General features: G+C 40.1%; 1 protein-coding gene across 1 annotated transcript; it reads left to right on the top strand.

The window, feature by feature from the left end:
* The first annotated feature begins 14,516 nt into the window (after nt 1-14,516).
* LOC124214317 (uncharacterized) lies at nt 14,517-18,962 on the top strand. The gene is made up of 5 exons (XM_069134320.1): nt 14,517-14,688; nt 15,102-15,807; nt 15,924-16,152; nt 16,273-17,901; nt 17,958-18,962. The coding sequence occupies exons 1-5, from the start codon at nt 14,517-14,519 to the stop codon at nt 18,960-18,962; spliced, it is 3,741 nt and encodes a 1,246-aa protein (XP_068990421.1).
* The last annotated feature ends 1,462 nt before the right edge of the window (nt 18,963-20,424 follow it).

Here is a 20,424-nt window from a genome sequence, read left to right as displayed (position 1 = left end):
TGCGAAGTGCGACAAAAGATTCATGGTTTACTACCTTCAGAGCTACAACTGAAGAAATAACGTGTCAATTATACGCAACGGGTCTGCCTCAGTAAAGTATAACGAACGTGGAAAACACAAAATGACGTAGTTGTAAATAGTTATTGCCTACATGCACTCGTTCCTTACATTGTATAAAATTGCAAGTGACGCATCGATGGACTCTCAAACTTCGAGGCGTTTTTCGAACGTGTGAATCCTCTGCAAGTTCAAACGAGACCTGAAATCAACTTTAATATTCCCGTCGAATCTATTTTTACTGAAAATTGACAAGCTCTTTAGTTTTTTATAACAATTATACAAATATTCCTACGATAATGGATAAACTGAAACGAGTTGGAATTATTCTCAATCTTCATAATCCGTGTACCCAATAAACTCGAAAAACAATTTAAAAAAAGGAATCGCAGCAAGACGGAATTTCATATCATAGATACAGAATGGAAAGTCCGAAAATTAATTTGGCAATGTTTTTTCATTTTTACGATTAAACAAATATTGGAGCAAATACGACGCTGCTTAAAAACTAGAACGACACAGCGTCGCCCATGTGAAAGTATTTCAATTCGTGTTACGAAATCAGCAAAGACCAATTCCTCCTTACAACATTCGAAATGATTTTTCCTTTTGGCGACACAGGAAAAAACAACACGACTCGATTATTCGGTGTTTTTTTCCTCTGTAAAGACATAAAAATTGAATTTATTTTTCTTCACGCAGAGACTCAACTTATGGCTGGTTAAATGTCACCTCAGGCTTTGAAGGCGAGAGACAAATTTCATTTCACTTTACTCCTAGTAGTAATTAGACAAGTCTCAAGGAACTTGGGAACGCTGCGGGACCTCTCGGACGTTTCGGTTTATGGTATCGGATTTGTGTAATTAGATTTTTGGAAAGACCGTTCATTTACCTGGTCAGGTAAAAAAGGGTCTTTTCGCGGTATTCCGTCTGCATTGATTAACCGGTCAACCACATGAAATTATATCCCAGTCTTCGCAGGCCTCAAGTTCCATCGTATTCGATTTGGCCAATTTGTCGCCAGCGATGGCTTACGTGAAAAATTCCACGTGCCCTATGAAGGCAGCTGCGGCGATGCATCGATTCGGGAAAGGTTTAATTTTTAATATCTGATTTATCAAGCCGCCTCGAATTATTAGCACACGTATTATTCTATCTTATGATCTCGTAAAACATTTTTGCAATCAACTTGAGAATTTATTTGAGGCAAATTAATCATCAGGTTCACAGATATTTCCGGTACTTTTGAAAAAATTCTCCCCAGTTGTGGAGTAATCAGATATTCATATCTACGGTGTGCCGAACTGCTCGATCAATGTCGATGTGTGGTTAAATTAAGGATTCGTTCACCGGTCGGCTGGCAGAAAAATAATGATAATTGGACGGATTGGATTACATTTTTTTTTTAACAATGGTAACCAAACTTCCGATTGAGACTAAACACTCGGCACGTTGCGAATTTTTTAGATAAAAATAAAGCTTGGCACGATTCGGAACCTGTTGATTGGTTTCCAACAACGTGCTTCGAAACTTTAAGAACTCTCACGTTTTTCTCCCCCAATCTATTTCGACGATAAGAAAATCGAGCAGCGTGCATCCTCTCAGGTTTGTCGACGCGTCCTAAAATCGTATAAAAAAGTTGTAACAATTATTTGGTTATTTTTCAGCAAACAATTCTACTTCGATTAAAGCTTAATGAAAAACGTGTAAAACATCCAACAACATTCCCACCGTCAACAACGCGTCGAATATTATTTTTTCTCCGTCATTTATTCCTACTTCTTTCTCTTCTTGATATAAATTGTAACGGTTTCGGTATAAATCGAAAGGTGTTTCGATCGCCGTACCTACGATTCTCCATAATGAACACCAAGCTTTACAGCTCGTTCCGAAACGAACCTTGCTAGAAAAAGGTGAAGTAGTGGGAAATCCGCCCTTTTCTGAAAGCGAAACGCCCACGTGGAACGGTGAAATTCTATTGGCCGGCGTCCAAGACTCGCCAAATTTTGAGTACCGACCCCCCCACTCCCCTTGCAAATCCTGACTATTAAATGCACCTGCATTTGGTAACCTGGATCACTTGCCGAAGTGAACTCCATCGAGTAAGACGTGTTTGAGAAAACCGAATCCGAGCGCTGATTCTGAGTGTTCAATTACTCGCGAAAAGTTCAAAGTAAAATAAAGCTTAAAGCAAAATAAAGTTTGAATTTTTTCGAACCTATTGCAAACCTAGTTTTTACTCTCGAATTACTCCCGCGTTTAAATCAGAAAATGATGTCTTTTCTTCATCACGTGAAAAGTAGGGGCTCCGACAAAGTGAGTAAACTTGTATCTCATTTCGCAAATTCCAAATTCAAAATCAAATTGAAAGTATTCTGTGGCAAGGAATTTATAATTATTGCTTCTGGTTTTTTTTTCACATTTATTAACGCATCACTAATCACGGTGACGTTGGATCTCAACTTTCCTGTTCCTCGTTTCAAGTTGTTCCTGTCTTAATTCGAAATTTCACTGTTTCGCAGGTTCGGCAGAACACAAATATCAGCGATAATGATGGGAAGCCGACGATACTCGAGACCGGACCTGATGGATCTTCGGATCTCCCGAAGAAAGAAGATCAAGCTGGACGATATTCGTCGAGCACGTCGTTGTTCGCTAAGGCGATGAAGCACCATCGTCATCGTGAGCCGGAAGCGAACGTGGATCTTGCCAAGGCGTCGACGAGTCGGGAGGTCGAGGACGGGGTAAAAGAAGTTGGCCAGAATGGCAAATCGTCAACTAAATCGCCGGTGAAGAAGTCGATGAGCTTTGTGAAGCGGCTCGTTCTTGCATTTGACCGAATTCAGAGCTTGAACTGCGATGAACCCAACGAATCGTCCAGCGTGTACGAGGATGGACCGGTCATGGCCTACGATAGTACCGGAACAATCCGGAAGCGAAAGACCAGCAAAACCCCGGAGGACGATCCCTCCGACGGATCGCTCGCGGAGAAACCGACTCAGTCCGCGGTGGTGTTAAAAACGGAGCCGAAGATCGTAGGGGCTTTCTTAAAAAAACCAATTAAGATCGACGAGACGCCGGTAGACTGGATACCGATAACAGGCAAGACGCTTCCTCGTAAAAAATCGTTCGAGAAACTTTTGGCCATGCTGACCGGAAGAAGCCTCGAGGAACGGACCACCGCAAAAACGGTCGTCTTTGCGTCTCAAGACAACCTCGTCGAGGAGATTCAGACTTCGGAACACGAGGACGAGGAGTCCAGCTCGACGTCATCGGAGGCCTCGACCCTCGTTCCCTTTACCGAGACGATGACGAAGCAGGACACCGAGGTTTTCGAATCGGCCCACTTTGACTGCTCGTTCTCGACATTCGCCAAGACTTCACCAGTGAAAATCGAAAAGCCCGGCGAGTCCTCGCGGCCGAAGCTGCGGTTCGTCGACGCGGAACCGATCGTCTCTGAAAGATTTCGCTTCGACTCGGGCTACGTATCGAGCTATTCGATCAGCGACGAATCCATCCAGGAAAAGGGCCTTGTCGTTAAAAGGGTTCGCCAGATCGGTAAACAATTCGCCAAGATTCCGAAGCATCCTCTCGCTCGATCCGACCCGAGGCTTCACAAGGAATACCGTCACTGCGATCGGTTCAGTGGCGGAACCGTCGAGATGAGGAACCGGCAGGAGGAGGCCGATCTACGACGTCCCAATGGCCAGACCGCAGTCTGAGCCCACCGTCTCTGACGAGTCGGTTTCGATCGACGGGAAGCACGCTGCGCCTCCTGTTCGAGGGGCATTTTCCGGTTTTTACGGTTCTCTTGTCGAGGAGGTGCCTCATTACGCGACGACCAAGCCGAGGTGTGCCAGCCCTCGTTCCAGCATGGAGAAACTTCCAGGGAATCCATCTGAGATTTCGAAACAAGAGGAAATCGAGGAGAAATATGTTAGCTGCAGCTCCAACGATGCGGCCGCTCGTTCGTCATTCGTTATCTCGATGTACATCTAGTTGCGAAGCAGGTTTTATTTCATTTATAAACTGTCGTGGAGCCTTGTTAACGTACAAGAATACAAGATGCCGGGGATATAAGTGAATGATTAAATTACGATGCTTCGTTCAAGATCGATTCAAAATAGAGGTGCTGAAAATTTAATGGATTCGTTCGATTTCACTCAAGTGTATGATTTTCACTAGAAGCATAGGCAGCTAAGCTTTTTCTTATTATTACGGTATTCTTTCGTTTTTATTTATTTGTTTTTTAACTCCGCGGATATAATAATCTTAAAAGTATTATGAAGGATTATTTTACGACAAAATTAGAATATAGCATTTTTGCATAGCAAAATTTTTGAGACTGAATTACACAAGTCCCAAATCACATAATCGATCTATAATACGGAATTCGAATAAGCAATCAACACAATTGGTTTTATTCGTTAAAAGTCCGATGAGCGCATCCCAGACGATTTAGACAGATTCTTCCTTGCGTAAATTTATCGAAATTACTTCGAGTTGGTCACGAATTGCTTGTATTTGCTGGTGATTTTGCAGATTCTCTTCAATCGAGTGAAAAATCATGTAACAAATAAGTTTAGAAAATGCCGATCAATTGCTTTTAATAATTTTTGAATGCAATCCAGTGGTTTTTGGCTTGGGTAAAATATTTATTCGAGGATAATGTGTGTACGAGTACTTACTTAGCGGTCGGATACTATACGTATTTTTTCAAGAAATCGTAGACTTGTTTAGAACGAGTTGTCACATCCGACTCGTTTTTCTTGCTAATCATTACTTCCAATTATATTATGTGTAGAATATAATTTCGAGAGTGAGATTTTTAATTTTATACAATTATGCGTGTTCTATCATGTGTTTTGAATTGTACATCGTTTCACTCGAATAAGTATTTCCACTCACGCTTTGAGCCCTGAAGAACCGATAGCACCGATCCGGCTAAGTAATACAAGCAATAAAAAATAAGTGTCAAAGTTTAGTCGAACTGCTCGTTTTCGTCAATTTGTGTGACTTTAATCGAGACAAACGACGGCGAATAATCGAACGACCGAATATTTTTTCAAAAACTTCTCCTCGAAATCAGTTTTTAGTTTGCGAAAGCAATTTTCGATGCAAAATTTCCTCGAATAAATTTAATACGCATAATAACTGTACGATAATTTGTTTCATGTATTATTATTTCATCTCATGTATCATTCGTAATATATGTATCACCTAACTATAGGATTTGTTTGACAATCAAATTTACCTTCTATTTGATGTATACTTCCATGAATAAATTTATATTGTACTTACAATTTTTGTACCTTTTTTTGTGTGATATTTCAGGAATTCCACCTTTCCCAACCGAATTAAATTTCAGATCGGTTGGTACGATTAATATCGAATTTATTGCTGTCGAATCGTAAATAGTTCCGCAGCTAATTCGCGTTGCTCAGAGCCTACAAAAGAGGATAAAATGAAAATATTCATAATCCATCATCCTTTTACGAGACGAACGCTCTCGGAAAAAAAGCGTTTTCGCAATCAGATCACCCTTGGCGTTGAGAAAATTTCGACGTCAAGTCGCGATGTTAATAATATGAAATTCAGCATTACATTTATATGCTGCAGCTTGATCGTATATTTATATGCTTAAAACCGAGTAACAATTCAATAATATTTGCGGGATAAAATGTTCAATTAATATTGAAGATCGCTGGGAGACGAAAGCTCCCCGTATGTGATAATCCATGGATATTGATGCCTTCGTTGAGCATTAATCGCTAGCCTGTGGTTACTAATTAGCATTTAATTAATTAAATCGGGTTCCGTTCGATCAGAATAACGAACAAAGTTTAATGAGCATTCCTTGCGGTGATAAGTTGAAGACCCGGCCGTGTCAGGATTCATTTTCATACGTGAACTTCACCGCTCGATGAATAAATCAATCGTCATTCTCACCGATCAGTGATACAACAATTGTGATTTTACACTTCCCATCTCTTGATTTATAAATGTTAGAAAAACACAACATGCTGTAATCATAATAATTTCTAGTTTTTATCCGATTCAGAGTTCTATCCTAATATGCGCGAAGAGAAACTATCCGAGTGAAAATACAATAAATTGACCCTGAAATTGTTTTGCAATCCGGATTGTTTCAAAAGTAATTACTTCGGTAATAATGCGCCGCAAAAGCGTGACGGAAGTAGTAATTAACTCCGGCGTGACGTTTCATCGTAAATTAATGTTGCGGGCTGCATATTTTCATTATATTTGCGCAGCAACACAAAATCAAACTACGGCCAGGAATTTTGCATTTACAGGGACTTTGGCCTGGCGCCGTCAATTTATATTTTACGCATCCACAAAGGTAGCGTTACACGAATTGTGTTTGATACACAAAGTTATACACGCAGTGATGCATTGATTACCGTCATCAAGGGGCGAGAAGCTCCGCTAATTAACCAACAATGGCAGCGGAGAATAGCTGTGTTGATTCTGAGTTAATTCAAAGAACTACAGCCTATGTAATTGAGGAAATTGTACACTTGGGGACCAACAGTTTTTTTCTAATTTTTTTACGGGTTGGTTCTATCCGTCGAATGATTATCAAATTAGTAAATTGATAAATACCGCGGTGCTTACCTTAAAAATCCAAAGAAAATGGATTAAAATCGTAAACAGGAGCTTTTCACTTGAAACCTGCAACCAAATTTATAGATACTTGAGCCGAATTTATAAACTCGAAGGTGAAGCGAAGCTTTGTATTTTTTCTGGCTGGTAAATTATTTTTAAAATTGATTGCCCCTCCGGGTGGATTCGGTGAAACAAAGTTTCACGTACAACCGAATGATCATAAATATGTTATAAATGGACGAACCGCCGAGTAAGTGTCGCGAAAGTTTCGCATCCGTTTCGGCGATGAGTTGGATTACCATGCGTCATTATTATCCGTGGAAAATACGCGAAGGAAACCACCGCAGGACGACAGCGATTGTCCGCCGAGTGGCAAACATTAATATCAGGTGTCCGCAAGCTCATATAAACTCTGTTTTCGGTTTCCTGCTCTTTCCTCAACCCCCGCATGCTATTCGCTTGTCTGTCAAGCTGCACGATGTTTGCATCTCGCTCTCCTTTCGTGTACTCCCAAGGGCTTAATATTTCCTTGAATAAATTTGACAGAGTTTCCAGCAGCCGACAAAGTGAGAAAAAAAATTAACAACTTCAGACTCCCGGCTTATTAAAGGGCGTCGAACCTCATCTCCCACCCCTAAAGACCAACTACGTATATACATACCGGGACAATCTCTTGAAACTATACATATAACGCGCATGCGCCAAATAATTTAATCTCATTGGTCGGTGAAATCGCGCCGCGGTGATGTTTTCATCTGCTGAGCAAGGCGCCAACGTACCCAAAATGAAACAAAAGCTGTAATTCTCTCGCGCGTAAAGCCGTGGATTGAGGTTATGCTGCTGTTTATTTTTACGTAGCGTGAATTGTCTAAGAAGAATAGTATCGTTCAGCAATACCGTGGTTGATTTCGGAAGATATTCAACCGACGCAATAAAGAATTTAACGAAAAAGCAAATATCAAATGATACAGAAATTGGGTGTTATTTATTGAAAGAAGAAATCTGAAATTCAACGTGAAATGTCATTAACAAGTGGGAGCCTGGACAAACAGAGGTAGGTAAGTAAAAACAATGTTTATTGTGAACAGATTCTTTATTTACATAAAATTAAAAATAAATGAATGGTTGAGACCCAGTAGAAGGTATTTTCAGAGTAGATTCGTTACGGTGCAGTGCTCCAGAAGTCAGTAATTAGTGCCGATGAACATGAAATTAATAAAAGAAATGAGTAACAAGGAATAAAGAAATTATTCATCTTAAACACGAAGCTTAGGAGGACAAAGAGTAGCAATTAACAGAAAACGTACCCGACACAATACTCACAAAAACCCTCGCCGACATCATTGATTAGTTGACAAAGTTTTTGCAGCTCCATTGTACAACAATCAGTGTTCCGTTAACAAAGAGGGTTCACCAGATATCCAAGAATAAAAAGAGAAAAAGAACAACAGTTAATATTACAGTGTAAATCATGCTATTAATGAAAAATTAGGAAACAAAACAATAACTTACAAGACAATCGTCCGATAACACTGGGAGACCAATCTCCACTCTTCTGATCACCCCTCGTCTGGCCATTGGTTGCCTTTCAAAAAGTGCTGCCTTTTTTTTTGCCTTCAAAAATACCGAAAGATCCTGTTTGATAATAATAGCTTCTAATATTTTCAGGTACGAAATAATTCATTGTCAAAGCGGGACTAAATTTGTCAGGCATGGAAGCATGTAAGTAAATTTCCAATTACGTGATCTTTGACAATGACAATATTTTAACATGGATTCAATGATAAAATTCGTTTTTTTTTCAGCAGGCTCGAAGTTTAAACTTTACTTAACACGAGGAAAATTATGCCTTACCTGATGGTCAAAACGTTTAGGTGGCAAGGATCCTGGTTTCTCGAGCGGTGCAATCATTAGAACCATCGAACCTGGTTGTTTCGTCAGACATCAGGTGCCAGAGTGAATTTTATCAGGCCATCGCCACCTTCTTAACATCAGTTGAGGCAAAATTGAAGAGCGGGATATACTACAGATCATAATGGCTGAATATCCCATCATTTTACTTTGATCGAGCCAATAGCGATAAGTTTGTTACTTAACCGTTGCTGCCAATTCATTCTACCGAGGAATTATTCTGTGCACCATTGTAATTTAAGCATTATTATTGACCAGCATTGTTTTTCAAACTTTATACCATTTGATTTGGTATCTTATTTTGAAGCTTACTTTTACTCTCTTTGGCATTGAATTCAGATAAATAGTTTTTCAAGTCCTCAATTAGATTGTAGGGTTGAATTTTGCTAGGCAAACTGAATCAATCTAAATCTAGAACTGTTGAATAAGTTCAGTTAAAAATGTCTTTTAATTTAATCTTAGTTGACGGTGTCATCTGGCTAGCTAGTTGCACGATAACTTGAAACCAAATTCAATTTTACACTCTTTATAGGGTCCTACGCTAAGACTGAAAGCTTGTGAATCTCCATGTACCGCAATTATTTCTGCATTTCATGTTAGCATTAGCTGGAGCAAAAAAAATCCCATTTTGAGATTAAAAAAGGAACCTGAAACACTGAGTTATTCAATAGCTCGAATTGAAAACCAAGAATTTTATAATGGTTTCTGCAACAAAGGGACTCTTTCCAAATATCCTTGTTAGAAGGTGATGTTCGGAGGACTATGAACAAGATATTGTATCGGATTACATTATTTGGAAAAAAATCTTCATAAACTTCGTTAAAAATTAGATATTCATTTATTTTGATGGAACAAGGGACACAATCTTTACATTACTTTAAAATTGACATTACTCTAAAACATGATTGTCCTTGAAGCTAATTGTGACATCGAGGCGCATTTTGAGAAACCTGATTTTCAATTTGTGTCACAGGATGTGATTTACGTTCCTGAGTTCTACGCTTTCGATTAGATTTTCTTTGTTTCAAACCGCACTAACATGGAATACAGAAATCATTTTAATAAATCTGATATCACTTGAATTTTCAATTTGAGTATTAGGTTCCCTTCATTTATTTAATCGAACATCATTGAAAATTTGCGAAATAAATTCTGATCATCATTCGGAAATTTTAAATAGTAGTAGCAATAATTTGTTAATCGGAAAAAATACATTGACTATCGACTATTCGTAAATTTTGTTGAACTATTTTCAAGAAAAAAAAGATTCACAGTTCCGTTACAGATAGTGAGATATTTAAATTTCTTGAATGCTCGGTTTAATGTCTCATTTTCGAAAGTGATAAAATTCAATATTACCGCCTGAAATCACAAAAGAGTGAGAAAGTTGCTTAGTTGCTTGAAAGTGGCGATGATCTTTGTACGTTTGACAAATTGAATGGGCAGATAACAGTGAATATCAGAGATGTAATTATTTTAGCCGTATCACCTGTTGATAGATAAAAATTCCATTGTTATTTCTAATGTACGAAATAATAAAAATGATTAAATAAAGTGTTCGCACCTACCTGCTGCGTTTCTTCTAAGCACCCAACATTTAAACAGATTTCTCATTTTAGTCGAATAAAGCCAATTTTCAAAGAGCATTAGCATCAACTTTCCGAGTCACTACCTCGACTGTTTGAGATTTTAACCTCAAAAATTCGTATGAACTACAACGCCGCCAGAAACAGAGTTTGACAGCTGAAACTCGGAGTGGCTAACCTGCCCGAGCAGCCGATAAAACTCGCGCATGCTTATTATATGTATAGTTTCAAGAGATTGTCCCGGTATGTACGGTCTAGGTGCTTAGGTAGAGGTTGACCTACGTTGCGCAACCGGGTCTGCAGCTCGAGCGTAAAAACAAAAGCCAGTTGAAGCTTGCAATCTATTTTTGATCCCTGATTATCCCGGGGATCCGCGCCAATCCCGGGAAACTCTTGTCAAGCGTTGCGGAAAATTTATTCCAGTCAAGCTTGCGTCGAGATAAGTTTATGGCTGTACAGGTTATACCTGCTGCGGAGTCCTCAACTTGTAAACAAACAAATTTAATGTCGCGTTAACCAGAAAATGTATTACCGGTTACTACAATCATGCTAAATAACTACCCGCACCACTTTCTCTTGCGAGTCTACAACTATTTCAACCGTCGTTTGAACAATATTCATTTTACTAAAATTTTTCTCAGTGCGTGCCTCACTTAGACGCGATAGCTTCAAACATCGTTACATTAACAAACAACATTAAAAATTTTTTATACATCATTTCTTATCGTCATTTATATTCAGGCTGATTACCGATACGTGCCGAAATCTTCTACCATAGAAAATCATTGGATCTTACGCAAAGTTGCACGTTAACTTGTATGAAATCGGATTACTCGAATTTTGAAGCACGAAGTTCTCAGTCCAATTTCTAATTTTAATTAACGCTATTTTCCTTTCACACCTCGAAAAACAATACTAGTCCGTGGCAATGATAACTAAAAATTTCTGTCTAACAAACTGAAAACCAGTTTTTCAGACGCGTTTCTTCAAAAGTTTTTCAAAACTTGCTTCGATAAATTTTTACTTTGCAACCTTTTTCATTACGTATTAATTTTTTCCAAATCAATCCGACAAAGCTGTTCAATTATGCCAAAAAATGTTTAATTCTAGCGAAATAATTTCAGTCCAGTCTCGTCGTTTTTTGATTTTGTCGAATATCGTTAAAAGATTCCGTAGAAGGTACTTCATTTTAACAGGAACTTTATTCAACAGAATTAAAATTGTAGAGAATATTGAGGTTTTGGTTTGATCCGTCTCGTGTCCTGGCTAACGATCGAATGCCTCCAGGACCGCCTTCCTCCGAGAGCATTCATCAGGGCTCTCGAGTCGAGTTGTTTCGTAGCGTCAACATCCGATAACCGATCCCGCATGATTTTCTGGCTGAGTCAGTCCTCTTCAAAAATGTTTACTTTAATTCATAGATTTCACACAAGTTTTGAAGCGCCTTTCATACATTTTGAAATATAACACGTGATACCTACAGATCCAAGAATAAAAAAAATAAAATAAATTAAATAAAATCATTTGAACCTTTGCTGTGAAGCGGTAAGAATAAATCGTTGAAATTCCTTCCGCGAGCTCCATTGAATTGACCGATCGAACGATAAAAAACCAAAAAAGCGAATGACAATACTTACAATAATATCAGGGATACGTAGAGAGTAAGGCGCCAGCGAAAGTTGGAGTTTGAAAATCGACGGCTCGAGATCCTCCCCCCCTCATATGTATACTATATATACATATTTATATTGTACATATACCTCCAACAACGTAAACATCAGCTGTACTTGTTTCACCCGACATGTTCTGTTTACACACGCCTCGTAATCGGATCCAGTATGTGAGGTACGTGTGTAAACACAGTAGTAGAAGAAGGTCGGCAATCCCGAACGGCGCCGACGCCGGGCGTCCCCGTCTCTCTTCATTCATAAACCGAACTCCAAGCAAGTAAGTGAGTGACCAAGCGAGTGACTTTTTCGGCTGAACGCTTCGGATTTGTGTCTTCGTGACGTCATTGCCGTATCGCCCCGGGGGTTGTCCGCCGCCCCGGGGGTTGTCCGCCGCCCCGGGGGTTGTCCGCCGCCCCGGGGGTTGTCCGCCGCCCCGGGGGTTGTCCGCCGCCCCGGGGGTTGTCCGCCGCCCCGGGGGTTGTCCGCCGCCCCGGGGGTTGTCCGCCACTCCCGGAAGTCGGTCGCACCGAGGTTCGGATGTGTTGTTCAGTGGGCTTTAATTCGACGTTATTAATAATTGGCCTTCTTTTCTACGGTGGGAAGGGGCTGCTGTCAAAGGTAAAGAGTGCTTTTCTACCCAATTCAATGCAAGGTTAAGGGGGTGTTCTGGTCGATTTCATAGTTGACGTGTATCTCTCCAAATATCCAAGTCCATGTATTTTAAGGTAGTAGTCCGGTGTGACGACCGAAATTTAGACGTTTTTTCATGATTTTTTTTTAAAAAGTAAATAAAATGCTATCGTTTTAAAGTTTTTACATGTTTTTATTGGTGTTTTGAAGTATATAAAAAAATTTTTCTGAAGTTAATTTTACATTAATTTGTTTAAAATTTTTGACGTCAATATGGAGTCCTCAAAGAAAAGATGAGTTGGTTCGGGGAAACACACAGCCTTCCAAAGTCATCTGAAATAAAAAATTCAAAGAGATTATTATTCAGTAGACTTCATTTTAGGTCCCGAACCTTAAATATACATAAAAATAAAAAAACAAAAACAAAATGGCGGACTTGTGAAAAAAGTTCTCAAAATCTAATTTTTTTTCTTCATAAATTGTTTAAATAAAATAGTTTATAATTGAAAAATTAAATGTTTTAAGGCTTCGGCATCTAGATATGTGTGTCTAGAATAACGGGTTAAATTTTTAGCTAAATCGGTTGAATAGTTTAGAGTCAGTGATTCCCCGAACTTTCGAAAACATCGTTTTGAGAAAAACGCTTTTAAAGTTTTGACTACGGATTTTTTTCAATAAAATTATACTTACATTAATCAGCTATGCCTGGTGCACAGAGCAGTCCTTCCGTTTCCTCAAAGTTGTCATTTTCAGCAGCTTTTAGAGCTCTACGTAAAGTTCTGGCTTCTTTGGAGTTGGCTTTTTGAGCACAAAATTAGCAACAGATTTGACAGCGACGCTTTCATACACACGCTTTCATACACACTACGGCGCGCTCTCTTATTTTAGCTATAACTTTAAGAATAATTAAAATTTATGTCTGAAATTTTTATAGCATATTTTTAAGATATTTTTCTTCCGAAAAATGTAAAAAAAAAAAAATTGATTTTTTGAACCCGTCACACCGGGCTACTACCTTAAACGCGAAAAAGGGCTTAGCAGCCTTATTGTACACACAATTCTGAATAAAAACACTCCAATGCACTTTCATTTGACGCAGAAATAAAGACATCGAATGAAATCTACGAATTTACTATCGCGGCTTCGTAGAGTCCTGCCATTTATTATCGCGTATAGAATGGGGCTGTTGAGTCTTTTTTAACCTTTGAGACACCTGGACTTTAATATTTGAAGATATGTACGTCAACGTTCAAATAGATCAGGGTATCCTTCTAAGAATTTGGCGAGCGTACGATTGCAGGTCACGCAATTTTTCGTAAGGTTTACCGTCGATCAAGCTGATTAACCCGTTTGATTTAAAATAAAAATATCAGCCAAAAATGCCTTTAGTTGAGTAAAGAAACACTTTTCGGATCATTTTAAGATGTTTTCGACATGTTTCAGAAATTGAGTTTCTTTTCTCAAAATTTTTTTCCTTCTCGCAGTGCGAAAGTAATTCTACGAAACAAATAGCGTTGACCGATTCGTCGGAAAATTTCACCCGTACATCACATACTTTCCATTAATTTAATATGCGGTATATCTCATGAAAATCGTCGGGTGTACTTTCGTTTAGAACATACCTCCGATCGATCGGTACAGCGTAGTACAGAGAAATTTTTTTATTTGTATGCCGGTGTTATTCAGACGGTATGTTTAACCTCACATCCCACCTATTAATTACGTCGGAATCTTTTGGACGGTTGGTGACGGTCACGATATTACACAATATCATTACTCAATTCTATACGAGCAGCATAGTGCATAATTATACTTCATGTCTCGCCCTTTGAGATTACAATGTAGTATAGCTACTTGTTGCCTTCAAACCACACGTTCAGAGTCTAAAAGAAATTTTAAATTCCCGCCTGGTTGCTCCTGGCGCCACCAGGTGTTCGCTTTCGTCATTAGTTATTTGTGTGCCAAACAGACAACACGTCAGAAAAAATCTACTCGTTATTCTTCATTATTTTGAGAGAGAAAAAATTGCAGAAAGATGGGAAAACATAAAAAACGTACACGCAGCGAAGACAGGAAGGAGGAAACGAAGAAATTACGGCGTGAATTGAGAGACCTGAAAGATTTGGTGATGCAGTGTCTGGCAGCGAAATCCAGAGATGATGCGTCCAACAGGGACGCCTACGACAGTGATGACAGTATCAACGAAGGTAAAAACCAATTAAATATTATCGGGCGAGAATTAACACTTAAAAACTAGGAGAGCTCGTACGGGAGACGAGTCATATCCTAAGTCTCGGGTCAAGCCTGCACGAGAGGCAGGATTAAGACCTAAAAATTAAAAAATACAAAGCACAAAAATTTTGGTAATGACACGAGATCACACGAGAGGTGATTAAAAAAAAAAAAAAAAAAAAAAAAAAAAAAAAAAAAAAAAAAAAAAATTAAATAAATAATAATCACACGAGAGGTGATTTAAAAATACAAGAATAATAATCCCTATCAGTAATACTGGAAAGTGGGAGATCATGAAAAATCACACGAGAGGTGACACATGATCGTTTTAAAAAATTTCTACCAAGTGAGCTAACCTTAAAATTTTTCGGAATCTATTTTATTACAGAAGATCCCCCAAGCGATGTGGACAGTCAGGATATACGAGAAGATGCAAGGGACCCAGAAGCGCCACAGACCCCTGAGACAGGGGCTAAAAACGGATCACCAGACCGGCCTGGTGACACAGGCAGCGCGCCAGAAACAACTTCTCAGGCTGCACCGGCTCAGCAGGAGGATACAACAACTGGGACCAAAACTCCCACGGAATCCGTTAGTCAGAAGAATAAAGAGCCCGAAGGAGCCCCAAGCCTAAATGAAGAAGTTATAAAAATAATTGGCAAACCGCCGGAAACGGAGGAGGCTTGTCAAAAAATTCATCCGGACGTCTCAGTCCGGTGGAATGCGTGGCTGAAATCCGGACTAAAGAAAGAAGAAAAGGACGAACTGTTGAAAAATTATCCTCGAGGAGGATCCTGTCTCTTAGAAGCGCCAATCCTGAACCCGGAAATAGCATCCACCTTAAACGAATCGGCGCCGAAGCGAGACAAGTATTTCTGTGCTACCCAGAAACTAGCAGGATCCAGCCTTTCAGCCCTGGCGCCGGCTATTACCCTGCTCTTGGAGAATGAAACAGTTGACTCGAAGACAATTCTGACTAACATCTGGGATGCAGCAAAAATTCTGGCAGAGCTTCATCATTCACAATCCGTAGCTCGCCGAGCGTACATTTTACCAAGTCTCACAAAACAGGTAGCGTCCTCGCTGGAGGAAAGGCAAGTCGACACATATTTGTTTGGGGAAAAACTGGGAGACAAGATTAAAGAAATAAAGAGCATGGACAAACTAGGACGAGACTTAAAAATCCAAAGTGCGAAGAAACCTGTCCCAGCCAGTTCGGGAAACTGGAGCGGCCCGTCAGCAATTCGAGGACCGACCACCTTGACGGGCCAGAGATTCAAATTTCAGAAGTCGGCAATAGCCCAGAGGATACCTTCGAGACAGTCCAACCAGAGCAAAACGAGCCAGATCCAGAATCAGGCTTATCGTCGTCGGCACTCGTACAACAGCAGCAGCACCAGCAGCAGATCGAGGACTCATTGAGTGACCAGCAAATACAGGTAAAGTTAGCAGGCAGGTTAAGTAAATTTCTGAAGGCATGGGAACAGATTACACCTGATAAATTTATTAAGCAATGCGTGACGGGCTATAAAATTAATTTTAAAGAAACACCACATCAGGTATCCCCTCCGGGAGAAAAAATCTGGTCTTCCCAAGAAACCTCAGACATCCAAAAGGAAATAGACAGACTCCTGTCAATCGGAGCGATTGAAAAGTGCTGGGACACGGCTGATCAGTTTCTATCCAGCTATTTTCTGAGAGAGAAACCAGATGGCTCAAAAAGATTTATCCTAAATCTACAAGAGCTAAATCTTTTCATTAATACCGAGCATTTCAAATTAGAGGATCTCAGATCCGCGTGCAGGTTACTAGATCGATACATGTACATGGGGTCAGTAGATATTAAAGACGCGTACTTTGCAATACCGATTCATAAAAGCAGAAGGAAATATCTGAGATTCAAATTTCAGGGCCAAGTATATGAGTTTACGTGCTTACCTTTCGGTCTCTGTGAGAGCCCGTACGTATTTACGAAACTCATGAAACCAGTGATGTCATATCTCAGGCAGAAGGGTTTTTTATCAGTAATTTACCTGGATGACATTCTATGCCTAGAAAACTCGATAAAGGAATGTGAAAAATCCCTACAAAGTACTATTAGCTTACTTGAAAAACTTGGTTTCATAGCTAACAGGAAAAAATCAAACCTTTCGCCTAGTCAACACTGTAAATATCTCGGGTTCATATTAAACTCTAGAGATATGCTAGTAGAACTGCCGAGGGAAAAAAGAAACTCTCTTATTGCACAGGTCGGATCGCTAAGAAATAAAAAGACGTGCAAAATAAGAAAATTTGCACAAATAATAGGTACGCTGGTAGCTAGCTGCCCAGGGGTTGATTATGGGATGTTACACTGTAAGCTGCTAGAAAAAGCAAAACTAGAAGCTCTTGAACATAGTAGGATGAATTATGATGCGCGTATGGACATTCCAGGCTATATAGCAGACGACTTAAAATGGTGGCATAACAAATTACCGACAGCAGTCAGAAAAATCAGAAATTTCCAATTCCAAATGGAAATTTTTTCGGACGCGAGTTTGTCGGGTTGGGGCGCTTTCTGCGGCGGCGAGGGAGCCCATGGAATATGGTCTCAAGCCGAAAAAGCTTTGCATATCAATCACTTAGAGATCAAAGCAGCCTTTTTAGCTCTAAAACTATTCGCGAAAGACCTGGTTTCCGCGGAGATCCTGCTGAGAATAGATAACACGACTGCAATAGCATACATAAATAAATTAGGCGGGACAAGGTCCGAAGATCTGCATGACTTAGCGAGAAAATTATGGGACTGGTGCGAACAGAGGGACCTCTGGGTACACGCATCCTACATCGCATCAAAAGACAATGTTGAAGCAGACTCGTTATCACGACTATCAAACCGAGATACGGAATGGCAACTAGCAAATTACGCATTCAAAAGCGTAACTCGAAAATTCGGTGTCCCTGAAATCGACTTATTCGCATCCAACGAAAATAAAAAGTGTGCTATCTACTGTTCATGGGACAGAGATCCAAAAGCTCTCGCGATAGACGCCTTTACAGTTAACTGGAACCCATGGTTCTTTTACGCGTTCCCACCGTTCGCGACAATCGCCAAAGCAATTCAAAAAATTAAAGCCGACAAGGCAGTAGGAATCCTCATAGTGCCTTTTTGGCCCAGCCAGAACTGGTTCCCAGCCTTCAAAAAGATGGTAGTAGGCGATTGGATGACATTTAAACCTAACAATAAACTATTATTTTCTTCCAGCGGCACGGCACATCCACTGAACAAAAACCTTACCCTGGTGGCCGCGAAATTATCCGGCAGGCGCTGTTAAATAAGAACACATCGGAGGAATCCGCTGAAATCATGATCGCGTCAGTGGAAAACTCAACTCTCAAGCAATATGAATCTTCGTATAAACTTTGGTGGGAATTTAATCAAGAGACCCAGTCTGACCCTTTCAGCATCACAGCCAAAAAAGGGCTATCTTTCTTGACGAAAAGATTCCAAGATGGTGCCAGCTACGGAACCATCAACTCTGGAAAAGCGGCGCTAGCACTGATAGCGAGAGAGGAAATCGCTAACTCCGATCTCATCAACAGGTTTATGCGAGGCGTATACAAGAAGAGACCTGGCCGACCTAGGTACGACACAATCTGGGATGTAGACCCAGTGCTGGATAAACTTGCGGAGTGGTATCCCCTCGAACCTCTCAAACTAAAAAAGGTCACCAAAAAACTAGTACTACTCTTAGCACTAGGAACAGCACATCGTATTCAGACGCTAGCCGCTATAAAAATAAGTAACATAATAGAGACTCAAAAAGGTCTGGAAATAAAGATTCCGGAACACATAAAAACATCCAGGGCAGGAGCCGTTCAGCCCCTGCTAAAACTACCGTTCTTCGAACACAAACCTGGACTATGCATCGCAAGAACTTTGCTACATTACTTAACAATAACTAAAGACTTAAGAGGAAAAGAAGACTACTTGCTGATATCTTTCCAAAAACCACATGCAAAAGTCTCAAGAGACACCATTGGGCGATGGATAAAAAGTACGCTTAGAGAACTCGGAGTAGACGAGCGATATACTGCCCACAGTACACGACATGCTGCGACGTCGAAGGCGGCCGAGAAAGGTGTCAACATAGACGAAATAAAAAGAATCGCGGGATGGTCCCAGAAATCGAAGGTCTTCGCGGATTTCTACAACCTCCCGATCAAGATCCAAGACGACGACTTCGCGAAGAGGGTCATGTTGACATAAAAACAAAAAATTTTTAATAGACTCTAAAAGTCCACATTGTAATCTCAAAGGACGAGACATGAAGTATAATTGAACCATCAAGCGAGGCCGCCGAAGGCGGCCGAAGCTCGATGATAATTATACGAATGTCTCGCCCGAGAGATTACCCACCCAATAAAGGTTGTGAACCATTTGAGGTCAATTAAAAGACAATAAAATCAGAAATGTACAAATCGAGCTTATTTTTCCCAACCCAATCTTTCGGTAAAGTATTAAAAATTTTTTATTTTTTCCACAAGAGGATAACACTCTAAACGTAATGACGAAAGCGAACACCTGGTGGCGCCAGGAGCAACCAGGCGGGAATTTAAAATTTCTTTTAGACTCTGAACGTGTGGTTTGAAGGCAACAAGTAGCTATACTACATTGTAATCTCTCGGGCGAGACATTCGTATAATTATCATCGAGCTTCGGCCGCCTCGCTTGATGGTTCAATTTCCCGCGAACCAGAGTACGGAATGTCCTTCCGCAACTCCGCGTCCGTCAGTCGGTGCAGTGGGGTATACACCTAGCCGGCGTCGCTGGAGTTGCGAGAGACGCGCGCCCCTAGCGGGCGCGTGCGGTACTTGGGCAGTGCCAGGGGTACGGCGCGCGGCGACAAGATAGCGGCAGCGGATTTCTGAACCCAAGACGTGCGGTGTTTCGGAGTAAGTTCCGAGTCGCTTCGACCATTCTCTCAATAGTTCCGATATAATCAAACACAGCTCAGGCCAGAAACGTAAGTATGTATAGCTTTGTGTCTCTCTTTCTCTTCTTGGGTTACAGCTCGAGGCTGATGTTTATCTGGAACAGTCTCTTGCTATACTGTGTTTATATTTGAGGTGTGGGCGACTTTTCTTAGGTACCCCCCCTATATCAATTTCAAATCATTAAAAAACAATTACCTAATTTTTTCGGATTCTTGTCTCAACCCTAACTCGTGCTGTCAACAGGGTGGATTTCGCCTTTAAAATACATATATTTCATACTTGTTCTCAGTATATGTTTTATTATCAAAGTACTGAGGTACAAAAAATTTTGTAACTGTAAGGTTTTAGTGGTTATTAGCGCAACTATCTGAGAAAAAATTCACATCATCATACGATGCAATCGCGACGATTTGCGCACCCTCGAAATCTGACTGTTTTTGCATTTAAACGAAGTGTAAATTCGTCGAGATTGTATGGTATGATGATGTGAATTTTTTCTCGGATAGTAACAATAATCCTCGAAGCAACCACTGAAACGTCGCAGTTACAAATTTTTTTGAACACAATTACTTTTATAGTATAATACTCGTATATACTGCAAGCGTGTCCAAATAACGTGTATTTTAAACATGGAAATCCACTGTTCTCGGCACGCCGGACTGGTTAGAGTTGAGACAAAAATCCGAAAAAATTAGGCAATTATTTTTTAATTACTTGAAATTGATTTGGGGGGG

The sequence above is a fragment of the Neodiprion pinetum genome, chromosome 3, assembly GCF_021155775.2.
Source record: "Neodiprion pinetum isolate iyNeoPine1 chromosome 3, iyNeoPine1.2, whole genome shotgun sequence".
Classification (NCBI taxonomy): Eukaryota; Metazoa; Arthropoda; class Insecta; order Hymenoptera; family Diprionidae; genus Neodiprion; species Neodiprion pinetum.
Note: the sequence above shows the minus strand (reverse complement) of the source record. Positions and strands in the feature narration are given on the sequence as shown.

What these genes read in the sequence shown, in the direction of transcription:
- LOC124214317 (XM_069134320.1), top strand. Translation starts at nt 14,517, where the DNA reads ATGGGAAAACATAAAAAACGTACACGCAGCGAAGACAGGAAGGAGGAA. An exon ending in TGATGACAGTATCAACGAAG is followed by an intron (nt 14,689 to 15,101) that starts GTAAAAACCAAT and finishes ATTTTATTACAG; the next exon opens with AAGATCCCCCAAGCGATGTG. An exon ending in GCGTCCTCGCTGGAGGAAAG is followed by an intron (nt 15,808 to 15,923) that starts GCAAGTCGACAC and finishes AACCTGTCCCAG; the next exon opens with CCAGTTCGGGAAACTGGAGC.